This window comes from Struthio camelus, chromosome 21, assembly GCF_040807025.1.
Source record: "Struthio camelus isolate bStrCam1 chromosome 21, bStrCam1.hap1, whole genome shotgun sequence".
Taxonomy (NCBI): Eukaryota; Metazoa; Chordata; class Aves; order Struthioniformes; family Struthionidae; genus Struthio; species Struthio camelus.
In genome coordinates this window covers 2,697,443-2,715,225 of record NC_090962.1, presented here as the reverse complement: position 1 = coordinate 2,715,225, position 17,783 = coordinate 2,697,443, and the positions used below count along the sequence as shown (strand labels likewise).

Genomic DNA, 17,783 nt, shown 5'->3' with positions numbered 1-17,783 from the left:
TTAAGTTAGCACATTCATATGTAGCTTTTACTTTGTTTATGTCGCTGTATTGCTTGCTTCAGTTTTCCCATCTGTGCAATGGGTATCATACCATGGTCATCTTGTGATTGTCCGTACCAGGGGGATTCCTGCTACAGGAATCAGAGATGCAGAATCTCTTTGCATAGGAAATGCTGATTTAGTTGAGCACCGGCATGAAGATTCATAGAGTTCTGAGATCAAAAAAGTGGCTTATGTTAATAAGGTAATGTTTGTATAGGTTTTGGACACTTTTCAGGTTAAAGAAGCTGTGTGATTAATATAGCTATCATGCAGGGAAAGATTATGTCTTCTGAGGACATTTCTGTGGTATAGAGGAGGAAATGCTTTCATTTAAAACCAATTTGTCATTTTGTTTTTTCTTCTTTTCCTTCCACCACCACCCAAAAGTATTTTTCCACTTGTCTGCCAGTCTGGCACCTATCATTGCATTGACTCATATTTTGTGTGACCATCAGGCCCAAGACTGACTGATTTATTTACTTTCGCATCAAACTATAAGAAGTGGAGAGAAAGGCCAGTATTGCTAGGTAGATATCCTTTAGCCCATGAGTAACAAAAATGATTTTGGTGAAAGAATTACTATTGCTTCTAATAGAGCATATTGTTTCTAGAGAGCACACAAAGTGACATCCTTATCCTGGATATATGTTTTTGGGACAACAGGTTTATATAGGCTAGTGGGTTTGAGATAAGTCCTGTGAGCTGCAGTGAAGCCACAACGCTGCACAGTACTTCAAGAACTGTTTTTTTGTGGTTGTGGGAGGTTTTTGGTTGGTTGGTTTTAGTTTAGATGGCAGTTGGGATCTAGAACAAGTAGAAGTAATTTACTCAAGTAGATAATTTTTTCCAGATCACTTAGAATGAAATACTTACTTTATAAATTACACACATCTGCACATTAGATGCATAAGAGAGAGAGATTTCTATATAAAGGGATATCTACAGTTCTGTCCAGCTGTACTACTTTCTGGTTTTAGATGGTTGTGGGAAGAGGGTTGTGTCAGGTCTTTTGATTTTTCTATTCCAGTTGTCTGAAATCCACTTCAGATTTAGCCATTTTGGTCAAAACCATGGGTGTTTGGGAATTACTTCAAGGATAAGAGATGTTTATATATGGCTAAAAATCTTAGAAGAGCAAGCAGAAGCTGTTTGTTGCTTATTTTTAAATTCATACTATGTGTCTCTATGCGTATATATGTATATATGTGGTTTTCTTTTGCAGAGATGCAGCTAAACTCTAATGTAGATGAATGGTGAAAGTTTACCTCCTGCACAGAATGAGTGAGGTTATCTTTTATCTGAATACACAGAAGTACAAAGAATAACATACTGAAGTTACTCTATCTGAGATGGCCTAAATATACATCCATAGCAGAAAAGTGCCTTTAGCAGGATATCTGACCCAAGTTGTTGCTAATCGTATCCGTGGAGAAAATGGCAAGGCAATAACATGCTCTAGGGTTTTTTCCTTAGTCTTTTCTTAGCCAGTTAGAAGAGTGTTTTGCTTCAGGCCTTGAGATCCAGTTGGTAGGACTTTTTCCTTAAATTCTTACAACCAGACCTAATTTCTACAGAATAAGGATTTGCAGGATCAGGCCTATATCAAAGCATAATTTTCTATGATAGATTTACAAGCCGAACTGCAAAATAAAAGAGTAATTGCTGAGCTCAGGAATTAAACTTTTGGCCAGTTAAACAGGCTGAACATTTTTTTCTCAATGCAAATTTCCAGGTAGCACCAGCGAGATCTTTATGCTACCAAACTTTACTAAATTGAATTCAAGAAAAAGTCTACAAGTTGCGGTAAAGCTTACAGTGGCCCAAAAGTATCCCAGAAAGCTTACTAATCTTTGTGAAATAGAAAAGTAAATGATGAGATTATTTGCATTTTTATCTCTCCATTTCAAAAATTAGTTTCTGGATTTTGGGTTTTCAGGGTGAGCAGTTGTGTTTTTTCTATTTTTTCTATACCACAACTTCTTAGAAATGCCTTACTGTTTGCTATTTGTTAGGGTAAGTGCAATCATCAAATGGCATGTGGCCTAATCCTTATAGTAAAAAAATAAAAAGGAAGAAAGGCTGAGGCAGAAGAGTAAAGTTTTTTTCTTTCTTTTATGCTAGCCAAGAAGCTTTAAAAATGGACGTTGATTTGGTCCAGAGGCTATGTAAAGAATATTGTAGAAAATAATTAAAATTATCCTTCACTCAAGGCATTCAGCAAAAGCTATAGTGTAGGAAATTGCTTTAAACTGAGGAAAGCGTCTGAAATACAATCCCAGTCCCTTCTCACTTCTGTTGTAAATCATGGGTGTGGTTACATAAAAATTAAAAGTTTTTACACTGTTCTGAGAAAAATTTTATTCCTGAATTCTTAAGATGAACTTCCTATACTAACTAGCATATGACTGAGACGCTACCTTTTTCCACAGCGTCCTCTGGCTGGGACTAGTTGTGAAGTGGCATTTACGTCGCTATTCAGTTAGGTAAAATAAGGCCTTTGCACAACCAGAAGATTCTCCCTCTGGGAGAGACAAAAGGAGTCCTTGTAGGCTTATCAGTAAGAAAGGAGAGCAGGTTAGTTCCAGGGAGGTTCTTTTCACAGCACCTTTTTAAGCCGCTGCAAAACTGGCACTCTGTAGTGCTCGCAACTGTGGTTTGTGAACATTCCCCACAGGTCAGACTTGTGACACGCACTAGCAACCAGCATACGTGCTGGGAAGGGTACTACTAGAAGAGGAGTTACCATCCAGGGTGCCTTGACTTCATTGTGTTTATAGTAAGACTTTGCATCCTTTTCTTCCAAGTAAAAGCACAAGACAAGCCTCACAATACCCTTTAAAGGTGGTAAGTAACATTACCCATGTTATCTCCAGAGGGCAGCTGAGTTTAAGTAACCAACCCCTAGTCACACAGGTGAACAAGTAAAGCCATTTAAAATGGAACCTCAAAGTTCTGTTTTTAAGTTCCCATTAGTATTACTCAATGTAGTGTTCATGGAGCAGGAGCAGAACTTGTATATTCTGGTTTCTCAGCAATGATCTATGCAAGTATTATCTGCAGGCTTTCCTAGGGCTCTTCAGGCATTACCAGTAGCATGAGATACAGAGACTGGGGTAGTTGCTTAGACTTGCTTTTCATTGTGGAGTAAGGAAAGCCCATCAGTCTCTGTAGGAAGATGCTTTCAGAGCTTCTCGTGTTTAGTGTATTTTATTTAATAGGTGTGCAGGTGATGAGAGAAATAATCCCTACAAAAATTTTTTGTTCCCTTGCTGTGGCTGAACATTTCAACACTTCATTTTCTGTAGCGCTTTTCCTGCAAGGGAACATTATTAAAATATTGACAGCTTTGTCTGTTAACAGCTAGGTTGCTGAGTCAAATAAGTACTAGGAACATTCTCATTTGCTTCATTTGCAGTTACCACAACGAAATGCAGTGCAGTTGCCTGGAAGGTTAGTTTAGACCCACTTTTTCACTGTGTATGGAGGTTTTTGGGCTATGGGGGAAGTTTGTTCTTAAAAGCAAGCTGGTGTTGGTAAAGTAAGCTTAGCAAAACCTGGAGAATGGAGCAGCCTGGTAGCATGAATCATCCTGACTTTTAATATGCTTTTACTCTGATACCGCTTACAGGCTTTTGAAAATGCCATCGATTCTCCCTAAATTTTGATTTAGAGGAACACCTTAGAAGGATGAGAGATATTGTTGGTGGAACTCCTGTTTGGTCCTTGACTTCCCAAAATATGTTAAAAAGATGCTGAATTTTTCCAGTAAGATAAGGACTGATGTTGTCCAATCCATTTCTTGTAATCTAGCAAGGTCCTAATGGATAGGTCCATAAAGTGCTAAGAAAAATAAGCCTGTTGCTAGCTGGCATGAATTTGCTAGAGATGGCTCTTCACCTCCCTGGAAAACTTCTAATATCCACAAATTCAAAAAGTCTGCAAATCATATAGACACCTTTGTAACCTTTTTATGGGAATATCTGTAGTGTCAGAGGATTTTTACTCTTGATCCATCCTTTGAAGTACAACAGAATTAATGTCAGTTTCATAGGGAAAGGTAGAAGTTGTTACTTGCTTAGGATCTCATAAATCAATCTGTAGCAAAACTTAAGTCATAAGCCCTTTTTTTTTTTAGTCTACTCCTGTATGCACTTACAAATCATCTTTCCTATGCAATTTACCTAAAGAAGAAAGTTATATTGAAAATAGGTGTTAGACTAGTTTTCCTTCAGAATTTCCGTGGCCTTGTGGTGCAGATGTGTTCCTTCCCAATAGGCTCTTACACTGACTTTACTGTTCTGTGTAAGACAGCACTGTTCTAGGTGTATCCAGGTTCCCTTGGGCTGATTGAGTAGATATGAGCTGAGACAGTTATTAAAAATATTGCTTTTCCTGTCCAGAGCTGTTTTTAACAGGAAAAACTTATTAAATAGCAACCAGCTCATTTCTAACCAAAGGTTCACTGAGGTTAGCAGGAACCTGCTCATCCAGTGGACTCTAAGTGAGCCTCAAGTACAGACCCGTGCAGTTTGTGATTTAACTAGTTTTCAGCATTAGCACTGAATGCAAACATGGGCATTTCATGTTAGAGGTAAAGCATATTCACCTTAAGCTTTTTGCTTTTTCATTTTTAATGTACTATTATCTTCTGGTGTCTGACACATTCTTAACCCAAATAGACGATCTTTGAGGTTTCTCCATGCTTGTATCAGACCAGTGTTGGTCTTGTGGTTTTTGCCCCTCATGAGAAAGCTGCTTTAATTTTCATGCCCTGAGTATCAGATGAGACAGGAAGCTCCACCCTTTTTCATGGTGTAACTGAACTCAGCTGTTAGCATGGTCTAGCTGCAAAAGGAATAGCTTGAACAAGACTATCTATAGACTTAGAGGCAATTTTTTATTTTGTTTATTCTAGTTCGGCATGCTTTTTTAGTTGCACAGTTCTCAATGGAGACATTCCAGATTTACACTAGAATTAGGAATATAAAACTCAGTTCTTTTGCTTCACAGTATTTCCAAAATTCATTTAAAGAGTCTGAAATAGAGATTCTGTGTCTTGGTGTAGGTTTTAAGGACATTAAATCAACGACGAGGATAGACAAACTCTCCTTTTTAAAGGTGCTGCATGGGATGCAGTGATTTCTGTGGGTATTGTATCCACATCTCCAATCTGTCTTTAAAAGGAGTGGATTGGGCCAAGTGATGGATTCACCAGCGTCATCAAAGTGCCTGCACAGAACGTGCTCTGTCCCTTTAACTGTCTACTTCCTATCAAGTGGTGAATCAGTAACCCTATGCAGCGTAGGTCACTGCACCTGCTCCTAGCCTGTCGGATGTTCGGAAAGCTACTGAAACAGTGACAGTGCCCCGACTGGCACTGCATCACTGAATTCAAAGAGCAGAAGTCTGGAGTTTTCCTTCTCTCACTCACTGCCTTCACCAAACGTAGTGGAGATGCACTCACACCTAGCCTGGGAAAGGTTAGAAACACAGATCAACGTATGCCATTTCCCCTGTCTTAACTGAGATCTGTGTTTCGAATTAAGTTTTAGAATTTGATGCTAAACTTCGTCTCAGCTATGGTGAAATTTTATCCCCAAGGGATAGATCAGAAATTGGAGCATAGACTCTTTTTCTGGAGGTACATTTCTAAGCTAAGTTCCACAGACAAGGAAGCCCTTAAGTATTTTTCACTCCTTTTGCCTAATGTTTTCCACTCTTAAAAGGCAAATGGAGCCCACATTTCACTACCACATGTGTCAGTATAACCTAGCTGAGTACCATAGCAAAGCCTGGAGTGACAATGAGCACGATGACATTTGAGCCATTTTAACAGGATCCTTGGTGATTTGTGGACGCTGGGTTTCACTGAGATTTAGTCCTGTTCATAATGCTGGTTGATTTTATATACAGAGAGAGTACTGTCCCGTCTGTCGTGGTCTTTGCTTATCCTCTAGTGGATAGCTGCTCACAACACAGAGTGTCTTAGATATACAGCAGCCATTGTTTGGTGCAGCAGAACAAAGAATGAGGAATAAAGGAGAACAGAGAACTAAAGTCATCCACTCAGCCCAGTTATGTAGCATTGGAAATAGGATAAAGAAAAATGGGTTACGTCAGGAAATGCATTTTGGTAGATCTTCAAGAACCGAGAATAATATCCATGAACATTCCCAAGTCTTAAAATTTAGGAATTTCTTCTGGGCCCAGTTTCCATTCTAAGTTGCAATGGAAAAGTAACTTTCCGGTACTATGCTGGCCAAGTACTTACTCTTTGATCTGCTGCTTCTATGCATGTTATTGAGGACTAGGAAAGGATTGTATTTTTGAGAAATAGAGGGTCAAAAATTCTTTTTATTGGTCTCATGCTTTGTTACTATAATTCTTAGAATTAGAAACTTAGAACTGAACTAGAAAATTTGATCTGACATATCAAATGTGGCCTTGGCTGGCTGGAGGCCAAATTAGGCCGGTTAAGTTCAGTTCAACTTAAAAGGGCTGACATTAATGTGGAATGTCTTTTTTAATCTTAACTAAAATCAATGCTTTAGAAAACAACAGTCCAAAAGCGTAAGTAAAGGATTCACATGATATTTCTGGGCCCACTTGGTATCATGAAGTTTCTTATGTGCATGGATTTGAGAAAATGTGCATTAACAAATCACTTTGCCCAGCTCAGAGCCTACTTGACAGATCATGGAGTTGCCTGCAATGGAATGAAAACTGAGGAAGAAATAAGAAACACTTCTTAGAGTCTTCCAGGGTTTGGGTTGAAGTTTTTTGGAAGACATTTATGAAGATGGTAGAAAAAGTTGCACTAGATTTTCAGTATTTCTTTTTTTAATTTCGTATGTTCCATTATTTGCCCAGGAGACAAAAATAAATAAGATTTGAGCCAATATTAAGGTTTACTGCCTGCTGTGGCTGGGGTGGAAGTGGCAGAGTGGGATATAATGTTGCCTGGAATCTGTCCTGGAGTGGGATGTAATCAGTGAGTCATATGAAGAGGAGATTTTGTGGTCAGTATCTAGTCACATTCTTGCATCTAAATATTTTCCTGTAGTTGTGAGCAAATTTTAATTCTTTCTCTTTCAGTGTCAGACTGCCGTACAGAACAAGAGAAGTGCAGTACAATAAATGACAGTCAATGATATGCTTTTGATATTTATAGGTGAAAGTTTTGATGAATTTGTGACACAGTCACAGTATTTCTGTGGAGAGGGACACAGTGGGATACCCTGGTAGACAGAAATACACAAGAGCAATAATTTAATCAAATGACTGCAGGTTGTAGTCAGACACCTTCAGTTTCATGAGTTTCAGAGATGAATCCCATTTCTTGACGAATAGCAACATGTATTGCCTCAATATTTCATAGGCCAGGTGGGAGAACTACTACATTTTTATATTGCTAAATTAGAACCCAGACATTGTTTCATACATGGTGTTGTATAAGCATGTAGTGAGAGGCAATTCCTGCCTCAACCAGCAGATGATCTATGTAAACAAAATGGGATAGTGGATGGAAAGAGAACTGGCTGAGGTCATCACAGCAATTCAATGATTATGTTGGCAACAGTCCTGTGAGTCTAGCTGAAGTGCTTTACCACTTTAGAGAGCACTGGTTTGTTAGGAATGCTGAATAGCCACATGATGGGAGATGACTTGAAGTTAGAACAATCTACATGCCCATTTAGCACCTGCTTTCCTCTCCCCTTTTCCGTCACCCCATTTCCATCTCTTTATGGTAAAGGAAAACTATTTTTCCCTTATACATGTGCTTTGTATACTGGGTTTTTCTTGCTACAGCTCATGTTTTCAGATCAACACTGGCTCCTGGCAACAAAAGAATAAGCATCATTTCCCAAATCTACTGAAATTTTTTGTGCTGAGAGCCCTGTGCCTTGGATGTCAGCCTTGATTTAAGGGGAAAAAAGGGGTACAGTGGAGAAAGCTGGAGAAGAGGCATGGTTTCTTTAAAAATGCAAATGAGATAATTCTGTTTAGATGTGCCCCCTCAGACCCTCTTAAAGCCTGACACTTTGCTCTTCTTTTCCCAAAGCTGCTTGTTTTTACACTTGACCTGTAGTACAGATCTCACTATAGCTGTGTGTGTGTTGATGGTGGAGGGGTAGAGGGTCCAGAATGGCTGCCTCCACGCCTGTCTGAACAGCATGTTCTCCTGCAGACGAGCGGAGCGCGGATGGTCAGGGGGAGGAATGGGTTTCCATGCTGAGTCTTGCCACCTGTTGCCTTTTTCATTCCAAGCTCCCCTTCCTCCTCCACCCACCCACCCCAAGTTTCCCTCCCCACACTGCTCAGCATCCCCAGTGGATAGGGCTGGGATCAGTAGTCACTTGCCAAATACCTTTCTAATGCTGTCACTAATTCTGCACAGGCAGTATATCTGAAAGCAGAAATGAATCTTTTCCAATGCATTGTCCTGTGTTTTCTACAAAAAGCATTTAGAAATGCCTTTTCTTAGTTGGGTAGCTGGGAGGGACCATGCTATAGCTATTTACAGAGTCAACCCTAAGAAAGCCTGAAGCTGTGCCAAAAGAATCCTTTGCAAATCCATTGAAGTTGGCACTTGGCACTGGCATGGCTAATTTTACACTTGCGGTTACACATATACACACCCATGTCATTCTACTTCATCTGCTACATATGGAAAGCTGCCCCAAGCTCCAGAGTGCCAGAGAAGGTTTAGTAAAACCTCCAGACTTGGTTTGATTATGTTACTGTGCACATTGAGCTGTGGAAGCTGTAAGAGTGGTGTGTGCTGCCAGTTGAACTGGCATTAACTAGATATTCATCAGCTTGAACCATAGTTTTGCACTGCTGCCCTGCTCAAATGAAAGTAGAAGATTGTTCATGTTCTTGATATCATAGTTTCCCTCCAAATTAAGGAGTGTGAAAGGAATAGTATTGATCTAGTTATATAGCTGTTGGTTTTGTCTGCAAGTCAGTTGAGAGTCTGCTTTCAGTTCCACATGTAGTCTCCAGGTAAAGTCATTTAGGTCACAATTTTCAAAAGTGAGTAATCATTTGGAGAAACAGTCTTTGAGTTCTTAACTTAAGATGCCTTAAAGGGGACTGGCTTTCAGAACACAAGTTACTGGCAAGCAAGATCCTTTCTTTCATTGGCAACTTGACCTGTTTTGAAGCATTTTGGGCTTCTCAGAATTTTGCCCTTCACATGTGTCTGTGCATCTGTAAAATGCAGGAATGAATACTTGTTTGCCCTCAAAAAGCACCATGAGAGGTAGGGGTGGAAAAATTTGGTGCAAACAGGAGCTATTGCTAATTACTGCAGTGTGGTTCTGCCACCTTACTTAGAACTGGGTTGGATGGGAATATGGAAAGTATCCAAATTGCAAAAAGGAAGGAAGAAAGAAAGGAAGAAAGAGAAACAAAGACAGAAACAAAGGTGGTATGTTCCTCTTTCATTATTTGCAGTCATGATGTAGAACAAGGTCCTGAACCTTCTCCCCACTGCTGATAGACTTGTTTGTGCTGGCAGGGCTTCATGCTGGTATCCACAATGCACCAGTTAAACCAGTAGTTACCAATTTTTTTGCAAGCCACACTGGGGCTGTAGCAATTTTATTCCTTCACAGTGTTGAAGCAAAGGGATTCTGCTTGCCAAAGGGCTTTCTTATGCTTGAGGATGATTTATGGGCCAAGCTGAGCCTCTTGTGGAAAAGGCAAAGCAGCTCTTGGCAGCACCCCCAGAATTCACTGCAGCTGTGGGGTAGTGAAGTCATCGGCATAACAACCGCTGCAAACAGAATAACAAAGTCTGTTCTGTTCTCATTTAAAAAAGCTGTCCAGTTCAGCAACAACATTAAAACTTACCTTTCTGCATACAAAAATAATAAGAGCAGATATTTCTCTGCAGCCTGGTGTAAATGTCTTGCTTATATTCCTGCCTGATTATTACTCTTGCACCATCTACCCTTTATCTGGGTATTTTAGGTGAAAGAATGAAACCACATTATGTCATGGAATATGTTTATGCCTGTCCCTTGTTTTTATTCATTTGTTATTCCTTCAGTTGCAGTCATGAAATGACCATTTGCTTTAAAAATGTAAAAAAAAAGAAGAGTATTTTTTACTTTTAGATACAAAATTTGCTTTTGTCTTGTACCTTCTTTCTAAATTTTTCCTGTTTGTCTTTGTTCCAGGTCCCTTCAGATCCTCCTGCTTCCAAAAAGCCCAAAATAGATGACTCTGCTTCCCAATCTCCAGCTTCTACTGAGAAGGAAAAACAGTCCAGCTGGTTACGGTCCTTATCCAGTTCATCTAATAAGGTGATTACTGAGTGTTTTGTGCTTAAAAGAGAGATGAGATTAGCATGTAGCATCCCTCTAGTGCAACCAGAAGAGAAAACCAGAGAAAGACGTTGCCCAGGTTTTGTAAATTTTTAGCATTTCTCTTCTTTTCCTAGCAAACATTCAGCTATACTGTTCTCCCAGTTTTCTTGCCATCTTTCAGTGTGCACTGGCCTTGCTTGTGAGGATGAAGTAAGCAATTCCTTCATGCCTTTGAGGTACAGGAATCCTGAAAGGCTAAGGAGCTTCATGTGGTCTCTGCAAACCACATATAAATTCTTGGCAAGGGAACAACCATGCAGGATGTTACATTAGTACAATTCACCCCTTCCAGTGGAACCTGCTAAGCAAGTAGGTCCTAGCCAGTGGGGGATCAGTTCTAGAGATAACAGAATGTGTACTTAAAAGCATCACTAGTGCTCCATTGTGATTATACTTCAAAAGGATTGTCCAGTATTTATTTATTTTTTATTTATTTTTCTTTCCTCTCTTTCCTAGAGTATTGGCTGTGTCCATCCCCGTCAGCGTCTCTCAGCTTTCCGGCCCTGGTCTCCTGCTGTATCAGCAAATGAGAAAGAGCTCTCAACACCTCTTCCTGCATTGATTCGAGACAGGTAAGGAGACATGAACTGAAGGGGGCCTGGGGTTAGCAGCTGTGGAGATGCTACAACAAGTTGTTTTACTATTCTTCCCATGTGCTGCTGCTGGTGGCTTTGTCATTCATTCAGTTCAGTCCACTGGCATCAGAATAAAAGCATTTGCAGCTGCAGTGTTTTAATTAGGAGAAGGGAAACAAACACACAGAAAAAGTGTCAGTATTTAGTGCATTCATTAGATGGGTTTTCTTAGGTGAAGCAATGCCATAAAAGTCTGAAATGAAGGCTGTTTCTGTAAACTATTGATAATTTGGGGGTACAGTCACCAGAACCTTCAGGGCTTTGCTGTTTAAAGAAGGATTGTGCTTTTCACTCAGGGCAGGTGGTCAGGGACCAGACAGCTGCTGATTGGTAACTGCAACAGCTCTGTAACAGTGGACTGTTACCACATTGCCAACAGCTGCATTCTGTCTCCTGTATTGACAGTACCATAGGAAGCCCAGGAAGCTGAATGGACAGCCCAGCGTACCCCTACTCTCCTGATGGCGAGTGGTCTTGGGAGGTCATGGTAGAGCACGCTGGGCCAGGAGAGTTTGTGGAAAGCTCCTCAGTCTGTAGGACCCATTGAAAAGCTGATGTTATAGGCCGGATTCTGCTCTAGGATGGGGACATAATTAAATTGGTACAAGAATCAGCTCCAATCTCTAATAAATATGTGTGCCTGCCGGTGTCACATTTACAAAAAGCATCAGGGCAGCCATACATTCCTTTGCCAGACTCAACGGTTTGCCAACTGTTGAATCTGAAAAATCATAATGCCAGGTTTCTGCCACAGGTGGTGGTGGTGGTGGTGGTGGTGGTGGGGGAGTGTCAACTAAAATGGTCCAGGTGTTTTTAGGAGGGATTATGGAGAAGAGATTTTGTTGCCCTTATGAGCAAGCTTCTTGGAAGTGTTGGGGATTGATTTTAAAAAAAAAAAATCCCAGCAGCACATTCCTGCTTTTAAATAGATTTTAAAATTAGGTGGGAAGAAAAGGGGTAAACTGGTGTAAGACTATCCCTTTGTTGTCCCTGTGAGAAATCTGGCCAACTTATAAGTCTCAAAAAAGCAAAAGGTTTAGTAGGAACTTTAATATATTAGATTGAAGAGCGCATTGTATTGTAGATGCTGAATTAAAGTTGCAAAGGCAGTCTTCACTATGCAAACTTCTCTGTATTTGCTATTATAGCATTAATATCCTTTTAACATAGCTCTTTGTTTTTGTTTTTTAATGTAGCTTTGTTTTTTAATGTAGCTTAACATACATGCACTCAGGTCCATGCTGTGTCAAGAAATTAATGATATACAAGAATATGCTGCTTGTGCTCTCACGGCCTTTCTTCAGGAAGTACTGTTCCCAAGGTTGCAAAACATTTGTGGATAGGCAAGTAAAACTTGTCTATTTAGGAAAGTCAGTAATGCAGGAGGATCAAGGGGAAACAGCATCATAATTTTTAAACACTGGGAGATCTAATCTGCTTGGTGCTTAGAATATGTGGTACTTCAAATATAATACCTCCTGAACTGGATGGAGATTACCCGTATAAAACTCCTGTACATTTAGAGGAATGCAAAACACTTAAATATATAGTCAGAGCCTTTGCTGCTGGTATAAATCAATCAATGCTGCACTATCATAAAAGAAAGTTTCTTGCTGTTTTGGTGTAACGCACAGATTAGGAAACATTTTAAAGGCAAGAATATGACTGTTTTCTCCTTCCTGTTTTTTTGCCTCTCCTTCTCAAACAGTTTTTATTCCTACAAAAGCTTTGAGAATGCTGTGGCTCCCAATGTGGCTCTTGCACCTCCTGCCCAACAGAAAATTGTAAGCAACTCTCCTTGCGCCACAGTAGTATCACGGAGTAGCGAGCCAATGAGCAGCACTGTCCAGCCACGGAAAAGAAAACATGCTGCAGAGAACCCAGCCGTCCCAGAAGCAGTGGCCACTGTTACTGCCACTGAAGAGGATAAGGAATCAGAAGCAGAAATTGAAGTAGAAACCAGGGAGGAATGTAAGTGACAGTTACATCTGCCTTTATTTTTTTTTTTTGTTTCATTTGTACTGAATTTTCCACAGTAATCCACAGGAATTAGCTGCTCAACTCCTACTGTATTTAAACATAATTCTGAAAGGCTAATATCCCAACAGGATGTAAAAATACAGCTTTAAGTAATAATGAAAAAACAGAAACAGAACATAAGTTACAGGGAAGTTTTCCTGGGAGAGGACAGAGGTGCCTCTGCAAAAAGAAGCACCTGCACCAGAAGTGTCCACAAGCCTGGAGTCTTTCATTAAAATAGATAAGTGCCTGTGCAAGGGGGGACATACTATGTTTTGTTTGCATAAAAATTGTGGGTTTTTTTAATCTGATCAAGCGCCCTCTATACAAACCTTCCTGGGATATGCACAGATACCCCATAAACATTCCAGAATGCATATGCATGCATGCTAGTGTGAAACTTTATGTCAGATGAAGAATGTAGTTCATATAGTTTCAGTACTGCATTGATGGAGTTGAATACATAAAGCAGTTGAATATACATCAAGAGCCAATATGTTCTTAAACAGTATTCATCAGATCTTGAATCCCTCTGTGAAAGATGAAGATACTGATCTCACCTCATTAATAAGTCACCAAGAAAATTCTACTGCTGACTTCATCAAGTCCAAACCTTGCTCAGTACACGTAGTTTATGCAAAAGAAGAAATTTTACCACAGAAAACCCCAGGATCATGTAGGTCTCCCTGAAAGAATCAATTACTTCATATGCATGGAGAAGACAATGTTCGTGATGCAAATCCTAAAGTCACAATTCAAGCAAATTCAAAGTTGGTCCTATAGAGAGTCAGATTTGCATTTTCATCACATTTCAAGTATCAAAGCATAACATGAGTGGGTTTTCTTTTTCCATTCTTTTTCACCGATTATTGAATATCTCCACTTTGCAAAAGGGCCTTAGCACATTTTGAGTTTTAGTAGTTTTAGACATTTTTTTTATTAATTTTAGATGTTTCTGTTTTTCAGTCACCTCCTCCTTATCCTCGCTCTCCTCCCCATCCTTTACTTCATCCAGCTCTGCAAAGGACATGAGCTCACCTGGGATGCAAGCCCCAGCCACAGTCAGCACTTCGTATGAGGTTGCAACACATTCTGACTCTCACAGCAGTGGATTGGAAGCTGAGCTGGAGCACCTAAGGCAGGCCCTGGACAGTGGCCTAGATACAAAAGAAGCCAAAGAAAAATTCCTCCATGAAGTTGTTAAAATGAGAGTGAAGCAGGAAGAGAAGCTAAATGCTGCTTTGCAAGCCAAACGCAGTCTACATCAGGTAATTCTAAAATTCAGCTTTCTCTTATTCCTGCCTACATGTATTCTTCCAGGTAGAAACCATTAGCCAGTCTCATTAGCTAGTCACATTAAAAAACAAAAAAAGAAGCCTCATTTTCCCCAAACGACAACAGTATTCATTGAAGTACTGTTTGTAAATTCAGCCAGAAGACCAGAATATACAGGAACCATTCTTACATTTTTAAGCTTGCTACCTGTTCTTGCTTTAGGGTGTAAATCCATGTTTTTTAAAACAAAAAACAAGCATCTTTTCATTACTGAAAACAATCTTGTAGTCCAGCACAGTTTATTATTTTTTATTTTCACTGAGCTAGAAACATTTCTGTCCTTATGGAGATTTTATCTGTAGTTTAAAAGATTTGTAAAAATCCCACCATTGCCCAGTTGAGGAAAGTGTAACTGCTGAAGCTCTGATGAGGTGCTGAAACTACCAGTCTTCATTAAGCTTTCCATTAGCTATGCTTCACTGGACATTTCCTGTTCTCATTCAGTGGAAAAGCTCCTCATCTTTGTAAATCCTTGATATCTCTCTCCTACCAAAGAAAGAGTGGTCAGATAAAAAAGCTGCAGATATGTGCTGGCTATTAGCAAATCACAGTGACTGAACAGAAAGAGGGGTTTTTTTTGTTTTGTTTTTTTTTTACTGTGCGATAGGGCAAAATCAGTATGTAGAAATGGAAGATAGAGCGCAGTCAGAAGATTTTCATGTCCTCTGTAAATGTTTTAAGGGGAGCTGTAACCATCCTAGAAATGTAATCCATTAGATAGATCTGGGGTGCCAACTGTAAAGTAAGGGCCTTATTTCAGAGAATCACAGAATGATTGAGGTTGGAAGGGACCTCTGGAGATCATCTCGTCTAACCCCCCTGCTCAAGCAGGGTCACCTAGAGCACATTACCCACGACCATGTCCAGACAGCTTTTGAAATTCTCCAAGGATGGAGACTCCCCAGCCTCTCTGGGCAACCTGTTCCAGTGCCCACTCACCCTCACAGTAAAGAAGTTTTTTCTCATGTTCAGGCAGAACTTCCTGTATTTGAGTTTGTGCCCATTGCCTCTTGTCCTGTCTCTGGGCACCATGGAGAAGAGTCTGGCCCCATCCTCTCAACACCCTCCCTTCAGATATTTAAACACACTGATAAGGCCCTCCCCCCCCCCAAGTCTTCTCCAGGCTGAAGAGTCCCAGCTCTCCCAGCCTTTCCTCATGTGAGAGATGCTCCAGTCCCTTACTCATATTAGTAGCCCTTTGCTGGAAGGTTTCATCTACCCTGGGGGACAAAAAAAACCCAGTACTTCTTGTCAAAATCAGGTATGTGCAGCTGTGTTTGCTGGCACATAACATTTTCGTTTGTTTTGGGGAGTGAAACAAAGGGCAGTAGCTCAGAGATATGATTTGTATGTAGTATGACTCTGCTGTGTTAAAAAAATGGTAGTAGATTCAGATATTCTAACAGGAAGGAGGAGGTGAAAGAGAGATAGTAATAAGTGCTTAGATATGAACACAATTATAATTTTAAACAGAATTTGCCTACTTATATTCCTGTTAGGGGTACAGTACAGCAACCCAATTTCTATGCTGCTTATCTCTCATGTGAAGGTGGCTTGTGTTCTAGCTGCAGGTTCAGGTCCCAGAGTTTGTTCTTTGTGACCATGGGCAAATTACTTCATTTCCTTGTGTTTTAGTGAATGTATGTATATATGTATATATTTAAAAGTAAGAATAAGAAACATATTTAAAGGTAATTTTTAGGTATGTAGACTAAATATACAGCATATACTTCAAATGTAAATTATGTGAAGTAGTTGACAAAACAAGAGTTAAGCATTGAGGCATTAAATGAAGCAGTGTGTCAGAATGAGGGGGAATATGGCATCTGACTGTCATTTTCCATTTGGGCAACTGTGGGTTTCCAGTTCCACATACACAGAAAGTAGATGCGTGCATGCTTCCAGTGACAAGGCTGGGCTAACAATGGCCTGGCTGGGAACTGAGATTGTCTAGAGAGTGAATTTCCCATGACCTGACTGCAGTGTTACTTAACAGAAACACAGTGCTGTGAGGTTTTGTCTCTGACAGGGAGGAAATGCTGCTTCTGGAAAAAAAAAGGAAAAACTGCACTTGAGCTTAGCTTGTCGAATTTAACCATTTAGGAGACAGATCTTTAGTGAGACATGTTTTTTCAAAGCAGAAGTATGCTTGTGATGCACAGGCATCTTTTAACACCTCTTTAACAACCTTTTAACATCTTTTTAACAACTTCTGAGTTTCTTCCTCTGTCCTTTGAGTTTCCTTATTGTTATCACTTTAATTAATGGCTTTCTCTTGGGTTTGAGATTTCATGGTAGCAGTTAAGAACCTGCACAGGAAGAGAGGCAGTTCCCAGAGTGAAACATGGTTTGGATTTAGCTTAGTTTTTAGCCTGGAGTTTCCCAAATGTTATGACAGAGCAGTTCATTGGCTACTTGCCAAGAGTCCTAAGGTAACACTACTCACAAGTTAACCATAGCATAGCAGAATTGCTTAAAATTTATAAAGACAATTTGTTATTTTTCCTCATACCTTTCATAAGGTTGGATTTTTTTTTTTCTTGTTAAAATGGAACTGCTTACTGATTTCTCCGGCAAGTAGTAAACTTTCTTGTTCAGCTTTGCTGTACACAAAGGTCATTCACAAACTGCATTTATCATAACACTGTGCAGCCTCAGTTCAGTGATTCCAATTAAGGTGCAGGCATTGCAGTTGATTCATTTGAAATTTTAAGCTAGTGTAGGATGCATTGCAAGTAGCTGTTGCCAACTCCAGATCATCTTTATTCAGTCACAGATGGTCACAGCTATTTCGCTTGACAAAGCAAAATGTGGCTGTAGCGTAGTGTTTTATTATCCAAGAATTCAGGGTAAGTTTGGCCTAGGATTTCATGTCCATTTGAAGGAGAAAAGTTTGTATGAAGTTTTGAAGCAGGTTTAGACATAAGCCTTCCCAGTCAGAATTAATAGAATGGTGGGAATTTAGTTTTGATCTCTTCCTGTACAATTCAGTTTCTTTGCATTAATCTAGTTCCTCAGTTCTCACAAGTCTAACTACTTGTGTATTCTAGGAGCTGGAGTTCCTAAGAGTAGCTAAGAAGGAAAAACTGAGAGAAGCAACAGAGGCAAAGCGCAACTTGAGGAAAGAGATTGAACGTCTGAGAGCTGAGAATGAGAAGAAAATGAAGGAAGCCAATGAGTCTCGGATACGACTAAAGAGGGAACTGGAACAAGCCAGGCAGATCCGGGTTTGTGACAAGGGATGTGAAGCAGGCAGGCTTCGGGCCAAATACTCAGCCCAGGTAAGACCCACTGAAAGCTTAGTGCAAGTACCTTATTGCTTCTGCAGTTTTCAGGGTTAGTTCCAGTATCTACTCTTCCTCTGATGCCAGTGTGC

At 40.0% G+C, this 17,783-nt stretch overlaps 1 protein-coding gene across 4 annotated transcripts in view; it reads left to right on the top strand.

Annotated features, from left to right (window-relative positions):
- Nucleotides 1-17,783, top strand: part of SKI (SKI proto-oncogene) — a 116,057-nt gene that overhangs the window by 92,374 nt on the left and 5,900 nt on the right. For all 4 annotated transcript variants that reach the window (XR_011135775.1, XR_011135774.1, XM_068915968.1 and 1 more), the window contains 5 exons: nucleotides 10,230-10,355; nucleotides 10,875-10,990; nucleotides 12,762-13,024; nucleotides 14,039-14,340; nucleotides 17,458-17,688. Coding sequence is in view for 2 of the 4 variants with exons in the window: in XM_068915968.1 (XP_068772069.1) it covers nucleotides 10,230-10,355; nucleotides 10,875-10,990; nucleotides 12,762-13,024; nucleotides 14,039-14,340; nucleotides 17,458-17,688 (1,038 nt within the window). In the remaining 2 variants the exon portion in view is untranslated. The remainder of the gene's footprint in view (nucleotides 1-10,229; nucleotides 10,356-10,874; nucleotides 10,991-12,761; nucleotides 13,025-14,038; nucleotides 14,341-17,457; nucleotides 17,689-17,783) is intronic.